This window comes from Lepus europaeus, chromosome 17 (assembly GCF_033115175.1).
Source record: "Lepus europaeus isolate LE1 chromosome 17, mLepTim1.pri, whole genome shotgun sequence".
Lineage (NCBI taxonomy): Eukaryota > Metazoa > Chordata > Mammalia > Lagomorpha > Leporidae > Lepus > Lepus europaeus.
In genome coordinates this window covers 76,722,219-76,738,001 of record NC_084843.1, presented here as the reverse complement: position 1 = coordinate 76,738,001, position 15,783 = coordinate 76,722,219, and the positions used below count along the sequence as shown (strand labels likewise).

General features: G+C 43.8%; 1 protein-coding gene across 7 annotated transcripts in view; it reads right to left on the bottom strand.

Moving 5' to 3' along the window:
* Positions 1-405: 405 nt before the first annotated feature.
* SHLD2 (shieldin complex subunit 2) overlaps positions 406-15,783 on the bottom strand; it is a 73,375-nt gene continuing 57,997 nt past the window's right edge. For all 7 annotated transcript variants that reach the window (XM_062214919.1, XM_062214917.1, XM_062214920.1 and 4 more), the window contains 6 exons: positions 13,086-13,280; positions 12,649-12,783; positions 8,052-8,258; positions 3,813-4,041; positions 1,092-1,207; positions 406-727 (listed from right to left, as the gene is read on the bottom strand). In XM_062214919.1, coding sequence (XP_062070903.1) covers positions 528-727; positions 1,092-1,207; positions 3,813-4,041; positions 8,052-8,258; positions 12,649-12,783; positions 13,086-13,280 — 1,082 coding nt within the window. In that variant the 3' untranslated portion in view covers positions 406-527. The remainder of the gene's footprint in view (positions 728-1,091; positions 1,208-3,812; positions 4,042-8,051; positions 8,259-12,648; positions 12,784-13,085; positions 13,281-15,783) is intronic.

Here is a 15,783-nt window from a genome sequence, read left to right as displayed (position 1 = left end):
TTTCACAGGGATAGTTCGTGAATGTCAGGAACAAGGAGAGAACAAGCAGATGAAAGATCTCCCTTTCTCTCCCTTTCTGATACTCTTTCAAATAAAAAAATCTTTAAAAAATGAACGAGGAGGATTGCTCCTGGCCGAGTGTGAAAATGAATGAGGGGAAGTACTTAGGGTTCGTGAGCACGGCAGAAAAGTGATGTCTGTGGAAGGGCCTCGTGCAACATCTGGAGTGGCAGAATGCACGGTGAGCAAATGGCGGACCCGGGCTCACTAGGGACCCACTCCACGACTGCCTCCACTCTCAATCATCTCTCTAGGAGAAATGTTGGAATGGGGGAAAACACAATTTTTTAAACCTCATGGAATTTTCTTAGAAAAAATAGCTTTAATTTATATATTTAACACAATTCTCTTTGGAAAATACATTTGCTAAAAAGTCCAAAGCAAAACCTTGTCGTTCATTTACTTCAGAAGACAAATAATTGTTCAGCGCATCTTCCTTGAAATGCCTGCAGTCTCTGCCCGTGGCCTCAGGGGAAGGCAGAGGCTCCGTTCTTCACATTGTTGGGATGAAAATCCAGCAGGGAGAAGTCCTGTTGCAGTGGGTAGCTGTTTTCGTCTAACACAAACAGGCTCTGAAGCGTCAGCACTCGGGGCTCCCCGCTGCCTGCCAACAAGGAGTGCAGCAGATCCGCGGCGACCATCCCATAGGTGACCTTGGAGGAGGGTACTGAGGAAGAGTGACACACACAGGCTCAGCATGCAGCCCCACAGAAACACACGCACTCTCTCCCTCAGCTCCTCCAGTCTCACGCCCATTTTCAAGTTCTTTTCCTATACCTCTGCTCCTACTTGCCAGTTATTGAAGGTCATCTAGACTGATGGCTGGACATGCAAAGCAGGTGCAGATGACACACAGTTCAGACAGAAAGCAGCACCTGTCATGGCACAGCTACCAGCTTCTTAAAACAATACACTGCTATATATGCAATGTTTATCTTTCAAACAAAAATTACTAGACACTCAAAAGCACCTGTGCTCCTGAATTAACGATTTCGCAAGAACAACCTCTTGGTGGCATGTTGCTACGTTACCTATCAGTCTGTCGAGGCAGTCTGGTGCAATGTTGAGAAGCATCTTCTCTATCAGCTTGGATCCTACATGGATGCAAACCTTATGGCTTCCATCAGCTACGGTCATTAAAGCTGGCCTGCAAAAAATAAATGGAGGATGGCATTGAAAACTCCCTCCTCCAACAGAGCCAGAGCATGACTCCCGCCCTGGCCCTCGGGCACGTGGTGATTCTGGGTCCTTTCCTCCTCCTCGGGATTCTCTCCTGCAGGCTGTCTCCTCTGTTCAACAGACTATCTGTGATGTCCCATGGCCTGTGCTAAGCTCTGGATGTATACTAGTGACAAGACACATCTGTGCCTCCATTCATGGAACGTACATAGTCAGTGGACACAAAGAAAATAAACTTTCGACAATGGTGCCAAGAGGACTCCATAGAGACGTAACAGTCTTCCGCAGGTCACGCTGGAACAACTGGGCATCCACATGCAGAATAACAACGGTGGACTCACATTTGTACACCATACATGAAAATTAACTCAAAAGAGAGAAGGGACAGGTACATGAGAAACCATGGCGAGTACACAGGTCATATCCAAAACCATGGAGACAGTATGATCAGCCAGGTAGAGCACACAGAAAGAACAAACGAAGAGGACTCTGGACGGACCCCAACATTCACGGCAGAGGCTGAGAGGGAAGGGTCTGACAGGCAACTTAAAAACCAGAAGGCAGGGCCCCTGAAGCTAGGTGAGGGGGAAGTGCAGTGACGGCACAGCAGGGTGAGCTGCCACTCGAGATGCCGCGTCCCCTGTCACAGTGCCTGCAATGGAGTCCTACCTCTGCTTTCCACCCGCCTTCCTGTTAACACGCACTCTGGGAGGCAGGGGTGATGGCTCAAGTCCCTGGGTCCCTGCCACCCACGCAAGAGGCCTGGTGGAGCTGCCTGCTCCTGGCTTCAGCCTGGCCCAGCCCCAGATACTGTGCGTATTTGAGGAGTGAACCAGCAGATGGAAAATTTCTGTTTCTCCCTCTCTCTCTGCCTGCCTTTCAAATAAATAAAAAATAAAAGGCAGAAGTAATCAAATATATATCCATAGATGAGGCAACGTTAAAATTGCTGCTTGCCTTAACAAAAGCAGTTTGAGGGGCCAGCATTGTGGCGAATGGATTAAGCCACTGCCCGTGGTGCCGGCATCCCATATGGGCGTTGGTTCAAGTCTTGGCTGCTCTGCTTCCAATCCAGCACCCTGCTAAAGTGCCTGGGAAAACAGGAGAAGATGGCCGAAGTCCTTGGTCCCCTACACCCACATGGAAGACCCAGATGAATGTCCTGGTTCCTGCCTTTGGCCTGGCCCAGCCTAGGCTGTTGCAGCCATTTGGGGGGTGAGCCAACAGATGGAAGATCGCTCTCTCTACATCTCTCTCTGTAACTACCTTTCAAAGAAATAAAATCAACCTTAAAAAAAACCCATAATGTCTGGATTAATTTTTTAAAAAGAAGTGGTTTGAGTGGCAAGGAAGAAGCAGAATGGAGCAAATGATATTGAACAGGGATGATAGGGGTCACCTAACATACGGGGCCTTAACTGCTGATGAGAACTCCCTTTTCATCATGTATCTTCATTCAACCCTCTCTCCCACAAAAGCACAAAGCAACAGAAAAATTCACTCACATATCTATAGCAAACACAAATATCTATGAAGGGAAACAAGGTTCATGCGCGAAGATATCGCACATTTTCTTGAATATGCCACATTAACATGCGGAATATATCTGCATTTAACTTTTACACTGCAACATTTAGAAAACATAGGAAAGAGCAGGAAAAAATACAGTTTACAACAGTAAACATTTGTTATTTGAAAAACAATGTGTTTTTCACTCAGCTGGTTAGCAGTTTTGACACAGGACATTTATTTGCTATCTTGAATTTCTAAGGTAAAGGTGAGAAATCTGAAGTATAAAAAGCTCAAACATCTAGCTGTCTTCCACAACAACTCAGGTGAGAGCATATAACAGTTTAACCTTGAAATTCTAATCATACGGTATGTGGGGCAATGAGTTAGTTATGAATCATTAAGATCTCAGTTGAAAATGTAAACCGAGGCCAGCGCTGCGGCTCACTAGGTTAATCCTCCGCCTGCGGCGCCGGCACCCCGGGTTCTAGTCCCTGTCGGGACACCAGATTCTGTCCCAGTTGCTCCTCTTCCAGTCCAGCTCTCTGCTGTGGCTCAGGAGTGCAGTGGAGGATGGCCCAGGCCCTTGGGCCCTGCACCTGCATGGGAGACCAGGAGGAAGAACCTGGCTCCTGGCTTTGGATCGGCACAGCACGCCGGCCTTAGTGGCCACTTTGGGGGTGAACCAAGGCAAAAGGAAGACCTTTCTCTCTGTCTCTCTCTCTCTCTCACTGTCTAACTCTGCCTGTCAAAAATGAATAAATAAATAAAATAAAATAAAATAAAGAAAATGTAAACCAAGTAAAAATTTCCTTCATTGTAACTATTTCAAGACAGTAAAAATCTCCCGATTACTGCTTTTAGAAATTCCTGTCATGACTACCGGGCAATTTGTGCTTTCATAAACAGCTATTTGTCACTCAGGAAGTACAATTTATTCTCTTGGAATAGCTTCAATTTGTTCTTGTATGAAAGTAAGGGCTGGTATATAATTTTTTGGTCATTTCTCACCCTATAATAATAATGATCGTTTTCCATCACATCAGCTTGCTTCGACGCCTTACCTGTAGTAGATTTTCTTCCTCATACATGGCAAGCAGTTAAAACACTGTTTGTAGATCTTATTCTCATCCGTCTCTAGTTCCAATCCACATTTTGCACAGCCAGTGTATATGATTTGGGGAAGAGAAGAGAAGACACTCTTCAGAGAAGTGTGAGCATTTAGAGCAATCTTCTGAGCTGCTGTGGTAGGAAATGCCAGCTCTAGAATCTGGGCTTTAATTAGAATCACTCCTAGAAAAGGCAAACAAAAAGGAATACCATAAATTTCGGACCATAGATTTACAAATACCAGGGGTTAGTCATGTGCTCACCCGGAGGCCCTGCTCTGGGTCTTCTATCTCCCTAGACAATGGCTCCCTGTGGTTTCAGCACTGACTCCAGATTCTAAGGGGAGGAGATGCACCTGCCTGCAGCTAATCTGGCTGACAGGGCGGGTGCTTTCTCCCTCCTCTCCTCTAGAATCCAGCAAAGTTTAAGCCTTCGTTAAGTACTGCAGATACACGAACCAGTTACCCTGCCCTTTCTCCCTGCCCTGTCTTCTTTTAAAATGATCACAGTCAAAAGCCAAATAGAACGTGAGTTATTCTATTCTCCACCTTGTCCAAAAATAATATACCAACAGTTCACCCTCTTTTTTTTGACAGGCAGAGTTAGACAGTGAGAGAGAGAAAGGTCGTCCTTCCGTTGATTGGCTCACCCCCCAAATGGCTGCTATGGCTGGCACGCTGCGCTGCACCGATCCGAAGCCAGGAGCCAGGTGCTTCCTCCTGATCTCCTATGCAGGTCCAGGGCCCAAGCACTTGGGCCATCCTCCACTGCCCTCCCAGGCCACAGCAGAGAGCTGGATTGGAAGAGGAGCAACCGGGACAGAACTGGTGCCCCAACCGGGACTAGAACCCCGAGTACCGGCACCGCAGGCAGAGGATTAGCCTAGTGAGCCGCAGCACCAGGCAACAGTTTACCCTCTTTAAAATCTTTTTTAGGGGGCCAGTGCTGTGGCGTAATGGGTTGAGCTACCGCCTGCGGTGCCGGCATCCCATATGGGTGCCAGTTCAAGTCCCAGCTGCTCCACTTCCGATTCAGCTCTCCGCTATGGCCTGGGATAGCAGTGGAAGATGGTCCAAGTGCTTGGGCCCCTAGGCCCACGTGGGAGACCAGAAGAAGCTCCTGGCTCCTGGCTTCGGATCAGCGCAGCTCCAGCTGTTGCAGCCATCTGGGCAGTGAACCAACAGATGGGAGACCTCTCTCTCTCTGTGTGTGTCTTTCCTTCTCTTTCTATGTAACTCTGACTTTCAAATAAATATTTTTTCAAACAATCTTTTTTACTCCCAGCTTCCTGCCTGTCATCAGACCGCTCGGGGTGCAAGTTAAGCACCACAATTTCCTAAACAGTTCTTGTATGACTCACCACGACTTCCACTAATGGCCATCCAGCATTAGACAAATCCTCTCTGTGACCTGCCAGACACACTGTTAGTTTATCTTTGCCTGTGGAACACAGGAGTTATCAGAGCATTATTCTCCCTTCCTCTCCATGTTTAATTTAAAGATTTCTTTAAGCCTTCAAATTTGTTCTTTCTCATCACTGTAGATGCTAGAATATCCCAGGCCAACACCTCATCGCTCTGGTCTCCACTCGCTTTTCCTGTCATCTCTTTCAGGCTTCCATGAACGGCGGCTCTGCTGTTCTTTAGTTCTTCTACTTGTCTCAGCCTTTCAGTGCCCAAAGACGGCGCGTGTCTCTTCCAATCGCTCCACGTTTCCCAAGTTAGCAAGAGAGGTCATGGTTGCACATCTAATAACCTACCACAGACAGGCATGCTCAATGACTAAAACACTATTAAGTAAACAGCCTGCTTAGGAGAAATAATTTGGCACTCTGAATGTGGGCTGCTTGCAAGGGGCTCGCAGCCTGCTGAGCCGACACTCTGTGGGGAGTGCGGGAGATGCTCGGTGAGCATTGTCCTCTCTTTACAGACATAGTCCTGGCCCCACTCTCGCTGCTGTTAAGCAAGCAGACCCCTGATCTCCAAGAACATGGTCACTCCTGGGTTCATCTCCGAGCCGGAGGGGCCAGATCAGCGCTGCGGCCTCCTATTTCGATGCTATCCATGGAGTTGTTTATGTTTAAAACTAAGCCAGGCACATTGGCTGAGTTTTCTGATCTAGCCATGCCAGCAGGTCACTGGAAAACAGTAAAATTATAATCTGGCACTTGACTAGGGTGGAGTAAGAGACTAGATTCTTGCCCATATCTTGAGTTATAAACAAAAAATAAATATTTGGTCTGCTCCTGATTTCTGGCACAAAATTCCTAAAATGCTTGGAATCTGCGCAGTTGATAAAAGTGAGATGATTGGTATCTGGGGACAAATAGGTAGCTTTGGGAGGGGATCAGGAAGGCCAAAGCAGGATTAGAAGGTTGGAACTTTGATCTCTCCAGTCCCTTCCTCCCGGGGAGAGGGGCTGGAAATTGAGTTAAGCACCACGGCCAATGACTTAATCATGCCTGTGGAATGAAGACTTGATAAAAACCCTATGCAACCAGGTTTGGAGAGCTGGGTTGGTGACCACATCCATGGGCAGAGAGGGTGGAGCGCCCAATGAGGGCATGGAGGCTCTATGCCCTACCCCCCCATAACTTGCCTTATACATCACTTCCACTTAGCTATTCTTGAGTTGTATCCTTTATAACAAACCATAAATGGTAGTAAAAAGTGCTCCTGAATTCAGTGAGCCATTCTAGCAAATGATCAAGTCCAAAAAGGGGGATGTGGGAACCCCCAGCTCTGTACAGAGTTAGACAGAAACGTGGGAACCTGGGCACCCAATACTTGTGACTGGTGTCTGAAGTCAGGGCACCCCAACTCTTCACCCTGAGGAGCCTGATACCACTTCTGGGTATGTGCTGTCAGAAGTGCACTGATGGGGGCCAGCACTGTGGCCTAGTGGGTAAAGCCACCGACTGTAATGCCAGCATCCCATATGGGCACTGCCTGGGAAGGAGACCCCAGACAGCTCAGAGCTGGTGCTTTCCCTGAGCTGACAGGAGTTGGAGCTTTGGGTCTGGGAGGCCAACATGGCTGTGAGTTCTCAGGGGTAGCGCACTGGACAGACAGATGGGAGATGCAAAGAGCAAGAACTCTGGAGTACTGACCAGCAGCCAAGGAAATAACCACCCAAAAAACTAAGAACATCCAATAGTGCCTCTCCCACCAGCTAGAGTGGAAATTCTCACAACACACAGGGTGCTGGATAGAGAGCATGGGAACTGCACTTGGAGGGAAACTTATAACACTGAAGATCTATAGTGAAAAAAAGAAAGGTCTCATATCAACAATCTCAATTCCTACCTTAAGTAAAGATGAAAAGTAGGGGCCGATGCTGTGGCACAATGGGTTAATGCCCTGGCCTGGTTAAAGCGCCAGCATCCCATATGGGCACCGGTTCGAGACCCAGCTGCTCCACTTCCAATTCAGCTCTCTGCTATGGCCTGGGAAAGCAGTAGAAGATGGCCCAAGTCTTGGGCCCCTGCACCCGAGTGGGAGACCTAGAAGAAGCTCCTGGCTCCTGGCTTTGGATTGGCACAGCTCTGGCTGTTGTGGCCATTTGGAGAGTGAACCAGCAGATGGAAGACCTTTCTCTCTCTCTGTCTGTAACTCTACCTCTCAAAGAAATAAAAAAAAGTCCACGACATTTTGAACCTCAAAGGTGTTCTTTTTGTTACTTCACTCAAAACAGATCACTTTAATCACATTTACTTAATGGGAGGTGTACAAAAATTCATCATCAAAGGCATTTTTCTCCGTGATATGCTTCTGAGGATGAATTTTATCTACACTCTCCACACATATTTGAGTTTGGGAAGTATGTCGTTACGTTTATAGAGCAGTAAGTAAACGTCACACGTTTTACATCACTGTGAAACCTTTACAGCTGTGTCCACACAGCAGCCAACAGACTTCCTAAGGTGTTTATGTCAACAGTGGCTCTGGCGAAGGTGCTTTTTCTACTTCTGGTTTATCAGATGATGAGCTGTTGGTAACTATGCACAAAAATGCATTACAAGTTCACCTCAACGGACTAGAGGCAAAAAGCTAGAAGTTGCTAACATCTGGTTCAGCTATTTGCAAGGATCTGTGTTTCACTTTTATAGTCATTATATTATACATTCTTTTTAGAAAGGGTAGCTTCTTTGCATATATTAAAACTAGCAACGTTTTAGTATACGAAGATCTTACCTGAACACTTATCTTGCAGGTGAGTTGCTAAGTCTGACACCTTCAATGAGGACGGTGGATTTTTTTGAAATTTTGCTTTAAATGTAATTGCCCTTATATCATCATCAAATAGACACTCGCAGGATGACCAAGGCGTTGTATGTAATTCTAGATTTTCTAGTACACCATTAGGCTGAACAAAAAGATATTTAAATTCCCAAATACAATCTTAAACAAAAACAAATAAAAACAAAAAGTCACCAAAAAGGAAAAAGTCTAGGTTCAAGATCAGATTAAATAGATTGACCTGATTGGATCAGTTAACTACAAATTTTATTACTAAAGAATTTGAGTATCAAGAGACAAAATATGGGGCCAGGGTTATAGCTTCACAGTGAAAGCTGCAGTGGAAGATGACCCAAGTATTTTGGCCTCTGCCACCCACATGGGAGACCTGGATGAAGCACCTGGCTCCTGGCTGGTCCAGCGCTGGCTACTGTGGGGCCATCTGGGGAATGAACCAGAGGATGGAAGATCTCTCTCTCGCTCTCTCTTGTATATACACACACACACACACACGTTCAGCCTTTCAAATAAATACATAAATCTTTAAAAAATAAAAATGTAATAAAACAAGAAGAGGTTTCTCAGCATTAACTTTTCTGGTAACAACTAGGTTTGCAGTTTCCATAAATCTAACTCACTCACTTTTTTTGATGGAGAATTTCAAATAAGTCAGAAAATCTCTCCAATCAGAGTATCATTATACAGAACTAAAGAACATATATTCCAAGTTTTAACAACCAATTATTATTTTTAGAATAGCTTTCTTGTCTTTTTACAAAACATTTGTGAGAAATCACAGACAAGCTAAGTAAATAAATAGCAGCCATAAACCTCCACACCCTAAAATAAAATAGTTAACATTTTAGTGGACAACCAGTTGTTTTGGATTTATTTGAGTTTTAGTTAATGTGCTAAATATATGTTTATATATCATTAAGTGTTATTCTATAGTATCTTTAAAAGCTGCAATATGTTATTTATATATGAATATGCAATCTATAAAAACTGTACAAATAAGGGGCCGGCACTGTTGCATAGCAGTGCCAGCATCCCATATGGGCGCCGGTTCGAGTCCCAGATGCTCCACTTCTGATCCAGCTCTCTGCTATGGCCTGGGAAAGCAATAGAAGATGGCCCCAGTCCTTGGGCCCCTGATCTGTGTGGGAGACCCAGAAGAAGCTCCTGGCTTTGGATCGGCGCAGCTCCGGCCGTTGCAGCCAATGGGGAATGAACCATCGGATGGAAGACCTCTCTCTCTCTCTCTCTCCTCTCTGCCTCTCCTTCTCTCTCAGTGTAACTCTGACTCTCAAATCAATAAATAACTCTTTAAAAAAAACTGCACAAATAAACCAAAATCTTAAAATTATAACAATCCTCTTCTTTGGGACACTTTGGTTGCTTTTATTTTTCACTATTATAAACAGAACTGAGATAAACCCATTTTTAGCTACATCTTTATAGCATGATAAATGACTAGAGGTCTAATTATTAACTCTTCAAGGTACTCTTGTACTTACTATTCTCTCTACTTTTGTGTATGTTTTATGGCTTTTACAATAAAAAAATTTGAAGAATAAGTGCAGAAGCTCACCCACACCTAAAATTCAAACTAAAGGCATAAAGAGAAAATAAAAACCATATATAATACCACACAAATACCACTGCTAGCATTAAGAGAGCCATTTCTCGATTTTTAAATATACACACATATTTATAGCTATGTGTTTATCAAGTTGGGATTCTATGATACATGCAGCTGTAAGTTAACGAATCTATGTTCCCTGGATGGTGAGCACAAGCCAGGTGTACAGCCAGGCCACACGCTCCCTCAACCGCTTCCTCGCCCTCTGAAAGCAGCTCAGGCCCTCATCTTCCTGTCACAGCTGATGGAATCAGTCCGCACAATCCGATTCTCCTGGCTGAGAATCTGGAAACGAGGCTGGCCTGTGGAGGGAGAAGTAAAATCAGGAAGTGCCTTCCACATGGTGGAGAAGCAGAGAAAGTCCTGAAGGAGTAACTCAGAAATAAGGAGAAGCGGCCTGGGGCTGCCTCCGCCTTCAGCTCCTATCCTGAGACGCCCTGAAGCCTGTCAGCACTATTGCCCTGGGGTGCCCTGAGAAACCCCAAGACGCTTCCCACGGTTTAAGGTGGCAAGAATAGATATCTAACTACAAGATCTAGTGCCCAAATTTAAAATTTTTTTCAATATTTACTTATTTATATTTGAAAGGCGCAGTTACAGGGAGGCAGAGGCAGAGAGAGAAAGAGAGAGAGATAGAGAGAGAAAGAGAGAGAGAATCTTCTATCCATTGGTTGACTCCCCCAAATGCCCACAACAGCCAGCCGGGGCTGGGCCAGAGTAAAGCTAAGAATAAGGAATTCCATCTGGGTCTCCCACATTAGAGACAGGAACCCAAGTACTTGGGCCATCATCTGCTGCCTTCCCAGGAAGCATTCCAGGATCCTGCAGGACGGAAACTGAGACACTCCAATACACAACATGGGCATCCCAAGCGTGACAACAAACACCCTCCCCAGCATTTAGTTCTGAGAAGCTTATTGTATGCTTACTCAACCACTACTACAACGTAGGGTAAATGACCTTAGTTCACCGTCGTCAGGACCTAAGCTGTGACAGTGCCTGGCATACATGAGGCACACCGAAGTCCTACCAACAGTGCATATTTCAAAAGTATGTACATTTGGGATTTCTTATTATTCTTCCCCACAAAATCAACTTGATTATCTCCAGTATTCAAATAATGACTGCTGAATTCATTTCTGATTATATTATCCAAAATGAGTTTGTTATCCTTAGGAAGAAGTAAAGCAGGCCCAGAAGTTAATGGAAAGAAGTTAATTGTAGTTAATAGAAAGAATAGATAGGAAATCCTAAATGAATAAATAGAATGCTAACAATATTTGAAAGCAGAAACACTTATTTAAGTGGTCCTTTGAAATCTGAATTATCACTTGAAAAAGAACAATCTTGGCCGGCGCTGCGGCTCACTAGGCTAATCCTCCGCCTTGCGGCGCCGGCACACCGGGTTCTAGTCCCGGTCGGGGCACCGATCCTGTCCCAGTTGCCCCTCTTCCAGGCCAGCTCTCTGCTGTGGCCCGGGAGTGCAGTGGAGGATGGCCCAAGTCCTTGGGCCCTGCACCACATGGGAGACCAGGAGAAGCACCTGGCTCCTGCCATCGGATCAGCGTGGTGCGCCGGCCGCGGTGGCCATTGGAGGGTGAGCCAACGGCAAAGGAAGACCTTTCTCTCTGTCTCTCTCTCACTGTCCACTCTGCCTGTCAAAAAATTAAAAAAAAAAAAAAAAGAACAATCTTGCAGTATTGAAGTGGATATTAAAACTTTTAAATGGTGATTAAAAATAAATATGTGCTGGATCAACAAAAAACTACCACATCTTAATGTGGATTAGTAAGTTTCCAATATTAACCTAAATATGGTAGAATTATTAAAAGACTACAATTTCTCTTCTATTAACCAAATAACTGTTAACCTTAAAAGAATATTCGCAGCAAGCATGGAGCAACCTGCTCCCTACAGCTCCGGTATACCTCTGACCTACATTTTTGGTCAGCACGCTCTAGACTCATGCCCTTGGCTACGATATGGTGGTCAGTGATCATGGCTACTCTCTCATCAATATGTGTTTGCCAGATTTCTCAACTGAACAAACATCTGTCACTGTTTGATCCTAACATGAAAGTCAGAAGTCAGACTTACCACAAATCCTGGTTATAACTATTAATGATTAAGGGAGACAATGTGACAGATCCTACCACAGATAAGTATTTGGTAGGCAGAAGTTTGGGAAGAGACATTAATATTTTTGGGTAAAAGACAATGGGCCATACACCCAATCAGTCTTTAATATAACAGGGTAAAATATCTTATACCACTAATCAAACTATCCTTTATTGCTGCAAGAGGGTCTCACAATATCGAGAGAGCCATACTATTGTACTGGAATATTGATCTAATTTCATTCATTACACCACAAATTATTCATTTAAACTTTAAAAAATGGGTCATATTTTAAATATGAACTTTCTATGGATGTCTAACAGTCTATACTTTTAAAACAATTAGAAGAAAATCCTGAAACACAGTGATTTGTTGAGCAGTAATTATAACTTGAGTTAATGTAACTCTAATATCTGCCTTATAACCAGAGAGCAGCTCATTTTTCAAGAGTACACTGCCTGAAAAAAAAAAATCATAGCAGCTTCTCCAGAATTAATCTTTAAAGGACACTGTCTGAAGGAGATAAATCTTCATTAAAAGGTAAATTAGTATACTGGGAATAAATGTAAGCCTTTATTTTGACACCATTAATTATAAAAGAGTTTTTAGACAACCGAATTGTTACAAAAGATATAAAACTACAACAGAGAAAACTGGCAGAAGAATATTCAACCATGATCACTCCTACTTCAAATGCTGTCTTATCTCTTCTAAGATTCTCTTCATCTCAGGAACAGAAGCATTAATCATTTACCAATATATAAATAGATTAAACGTTTTCAGTGTGTTTACCTTTCTTCCTTTGAAGTTGAGGGTACCATGATGCTCCAGGACCCCATAACACAAGCACATAATGTTGACCTTGGGTCTGCTCCACTGTTACTATGACTTTCCTTTGCCTCTGCCCTCTGTAATTGTACGAAGCCTCTGGAAAAGGAAAAGGAGGGTCGTAGCTGGTGTTACAACTGCCCCTCTGTATCTGTACCCCGAGACGCCAAAATCCACAGATGCTCAAATTCCCTACATAAATAGTACGGTATCTGCATAAACCTATGCACATCCTCCCATATACTTTAGTCTTCTCTAGATCACCCAGAATACTCCACAGAGAGTCCATGCTATGTATACAGCTGTTATACTATATTGTTCAGAGAATAATGACTGGAAAGAGAGTCCATACGCGCTCAGTTAGCTGCAATCTAGAAGTCAGGAGGTACCCAAATGTTCACCTGTTAGTACTGTGATATCCACAACTCTGAGCACTGCATGGACTAAGGTTTCACACTGGAGCTGCTCCAAGTCTACAAACTCCACACTGCTCCCCTTCTGAGGCTGCCTGCGAGGTAGATCTCTGAGGTAGGGGTGTTTGGAAGACACATACGCCAGCAAGTCCCGAAGTACATCACCACTAACGATACTGGAATCTAGGAAGGAAAAACCCACAAAAACGATGGCAACATTATATTTTCTTGACAACATACAATATTTTCTTAGAACTGTATTTTATGTATTTTATGTTGGAAAGTGGGATTATATATAAAACATGGTTTCATCTCTACAAAATATGTAGCTTCTTCTTGAATCAGTTTAAATGCAGAAAATAAAGCTTGATATTTTTAATCATTGGAAACAATTATTTATCCTCTCTAAAAACCTTGCTCTGTCTCTTACTTCACTACTGGCACTGGTAATATATTTTTCTACCAGTTAGCCAAGCTCAAAATTTCCATTATTGTTTTGACTCCTCCAGCACCTTAAAAACATTCCATTGGTTTTCCAATCCCTGGAGTCTGATGCGATCCTTCACCAATACCTTAAATAAAAACAAGCATCCATCAACATTTTACTGGGTTGCCTTTTAAAAAAAAAAAAAAAATTTGTTTTTACTTATTTGGAAGACAGAGTTACAGAGAGAGGTAGTGAACCAATCCAAAGTCAGGAGCCAAGAGCTTCTTCCGGGTCTCCCACATAGGTGCAGGGGCCCAAGGACTAGGGCCATCTTCTACTGCTTTCCCAGGCCATAGCAGAGAGCTGGATTGGAAGTGGAGCATCCAGGACTTGAACCGGCACCCATATGGGATGCGGGCACTGCAGGTGGCGGCTTTACCTGCTACGCCACAGCGCTGGCCCCTCAATTCTCATTTTAATTAATTTCTGCTTTTATCTGAATTATTTTCTTCCTTGTGATTTCTTTAGTTTACTTAATTGTTCTTCTGAAAATTCTCTGAGCTTGAAATTAAATTAATTTTTTATATTATTTCATATTTATTGGTAAAAGTGTTGGATTTATTATATAGGTTGTGAAACTTCCAAATAAAATTTTTGTTGAGATTCTAGTTATGCCATTTCGATCAGCACATTTGTAATATTCACATTTTATGAAAGTCACTGATATTTTCTTTGTGACCTAACAGATAATCAACTTTTTGGATGTGTTGAGGGCACAAGAAAAGAATGTATATTTCTATTATTTGAGTATAGTTTGATTTGTATCCATAAAGTCAAACCTAGTTTTGATGCTGTTTAGATCTTCTAGCTCTTTAGTTGTATTTTGTACATTAGATCTGTTCTGTGCCATTAGGGAAATGTAAATTAACCAAACAACAAGATATCACAGCATAACTATTAGAATGGCTAAAATAAAAAATAAGGTAAATATATTATACATGATTACTGGTGCAAAAAAACCTTTGAACTCAAACATACATTGCTGGCAAGAGTTCTAAATGATAGGGGTCGGTGCTGTGGTATAGTACATAAAGCCTCTGCCTGCAACACTAGCATCCCGTATGGGTACCAGTTCGAGTCCTGGCTGCTCCACTTCTGATCCAGTTCTCTGCTAACACGCCTGGGAAAGCAGTGAAAGACAGCCCAAGTGCTTTGGACCTTGCACCCATGTGAAGACCTGGATGAAGTTCCTGATCTAGGCTTCGGTCTGGCCCAGCCCTGGCCATTGCAACCATTTGGGGAGTGAACCAGAGGACAGAAGATATATATCTCTCTCTTTATCTCTCTCTCTCTCTCCCTCCCTCCCTCTGCCTCTCCCTCTCTGTAACTCTTTCAAATAAATCTAAAAATAAAGTAAAAATTAAAAAAAAGAATTGCAAATGATATAAGCACTCAGGAAAACAGTTTGGTAGTTTCTTATGAAACTAAACATGCATTTACAAAATGTAACCCAGCATTTATGCCAGAGAAATGAAAATTTACGTTCACACAAAAACCTGTACTCATATTTCATATCTGTTTTATTCATAACAGCCCAAATTGGCAAATTACACAAATGTTATTCAGCAGGTGAACAATGAAACAAACTCTGGTAGATCCATGTACTAGAACAGTACTCAACACTAAAAAGGAGTAACTATTGACGTACACAACAAACTGAATGGATTCCAGGGCATTGTCATTACTTGGGAGAACAAAATCTCCAAAGATCACACTGAGGGGCCAGCATTGTGGTGCAGTGGGTTAAGCTGCTGCCTGCAACATCACATCCCATAAGAACACGGGTTCAAGTCCCTGGTAATGCACCTGAGCAAAGCAACAGGAGACGGCCCAGTCTCACAGGCGTGGTACTACAGAACAGAATGACCTTAACTGTGTTGTTATTATGTGAACCTATCAGACCATGTAAAACCACATCCATCCAACAGTCTTCACAAGGGTCAAAGACCAATCCCCCCACTTCCTCTCTGTTGTAAAATCCTCTCATTACTGGCCGGCGCCGCGGCTCACTAGGCTAATCCTCCGCCTAGCGGCGCCGGCACACCGGGTTCTAGTCCCGGTCGGGGCACCGATCCTGTCCCGGTTGCCCCTCTTCCAGGCCAGCTCTCTGCTGTGGCCAGGGAGTGCAGTGGAGGATGGCCCAAGCCCTTGGGCCCTGCACCACATGGGAGACCAGGATAAACACCTGGCTCCTGCCAT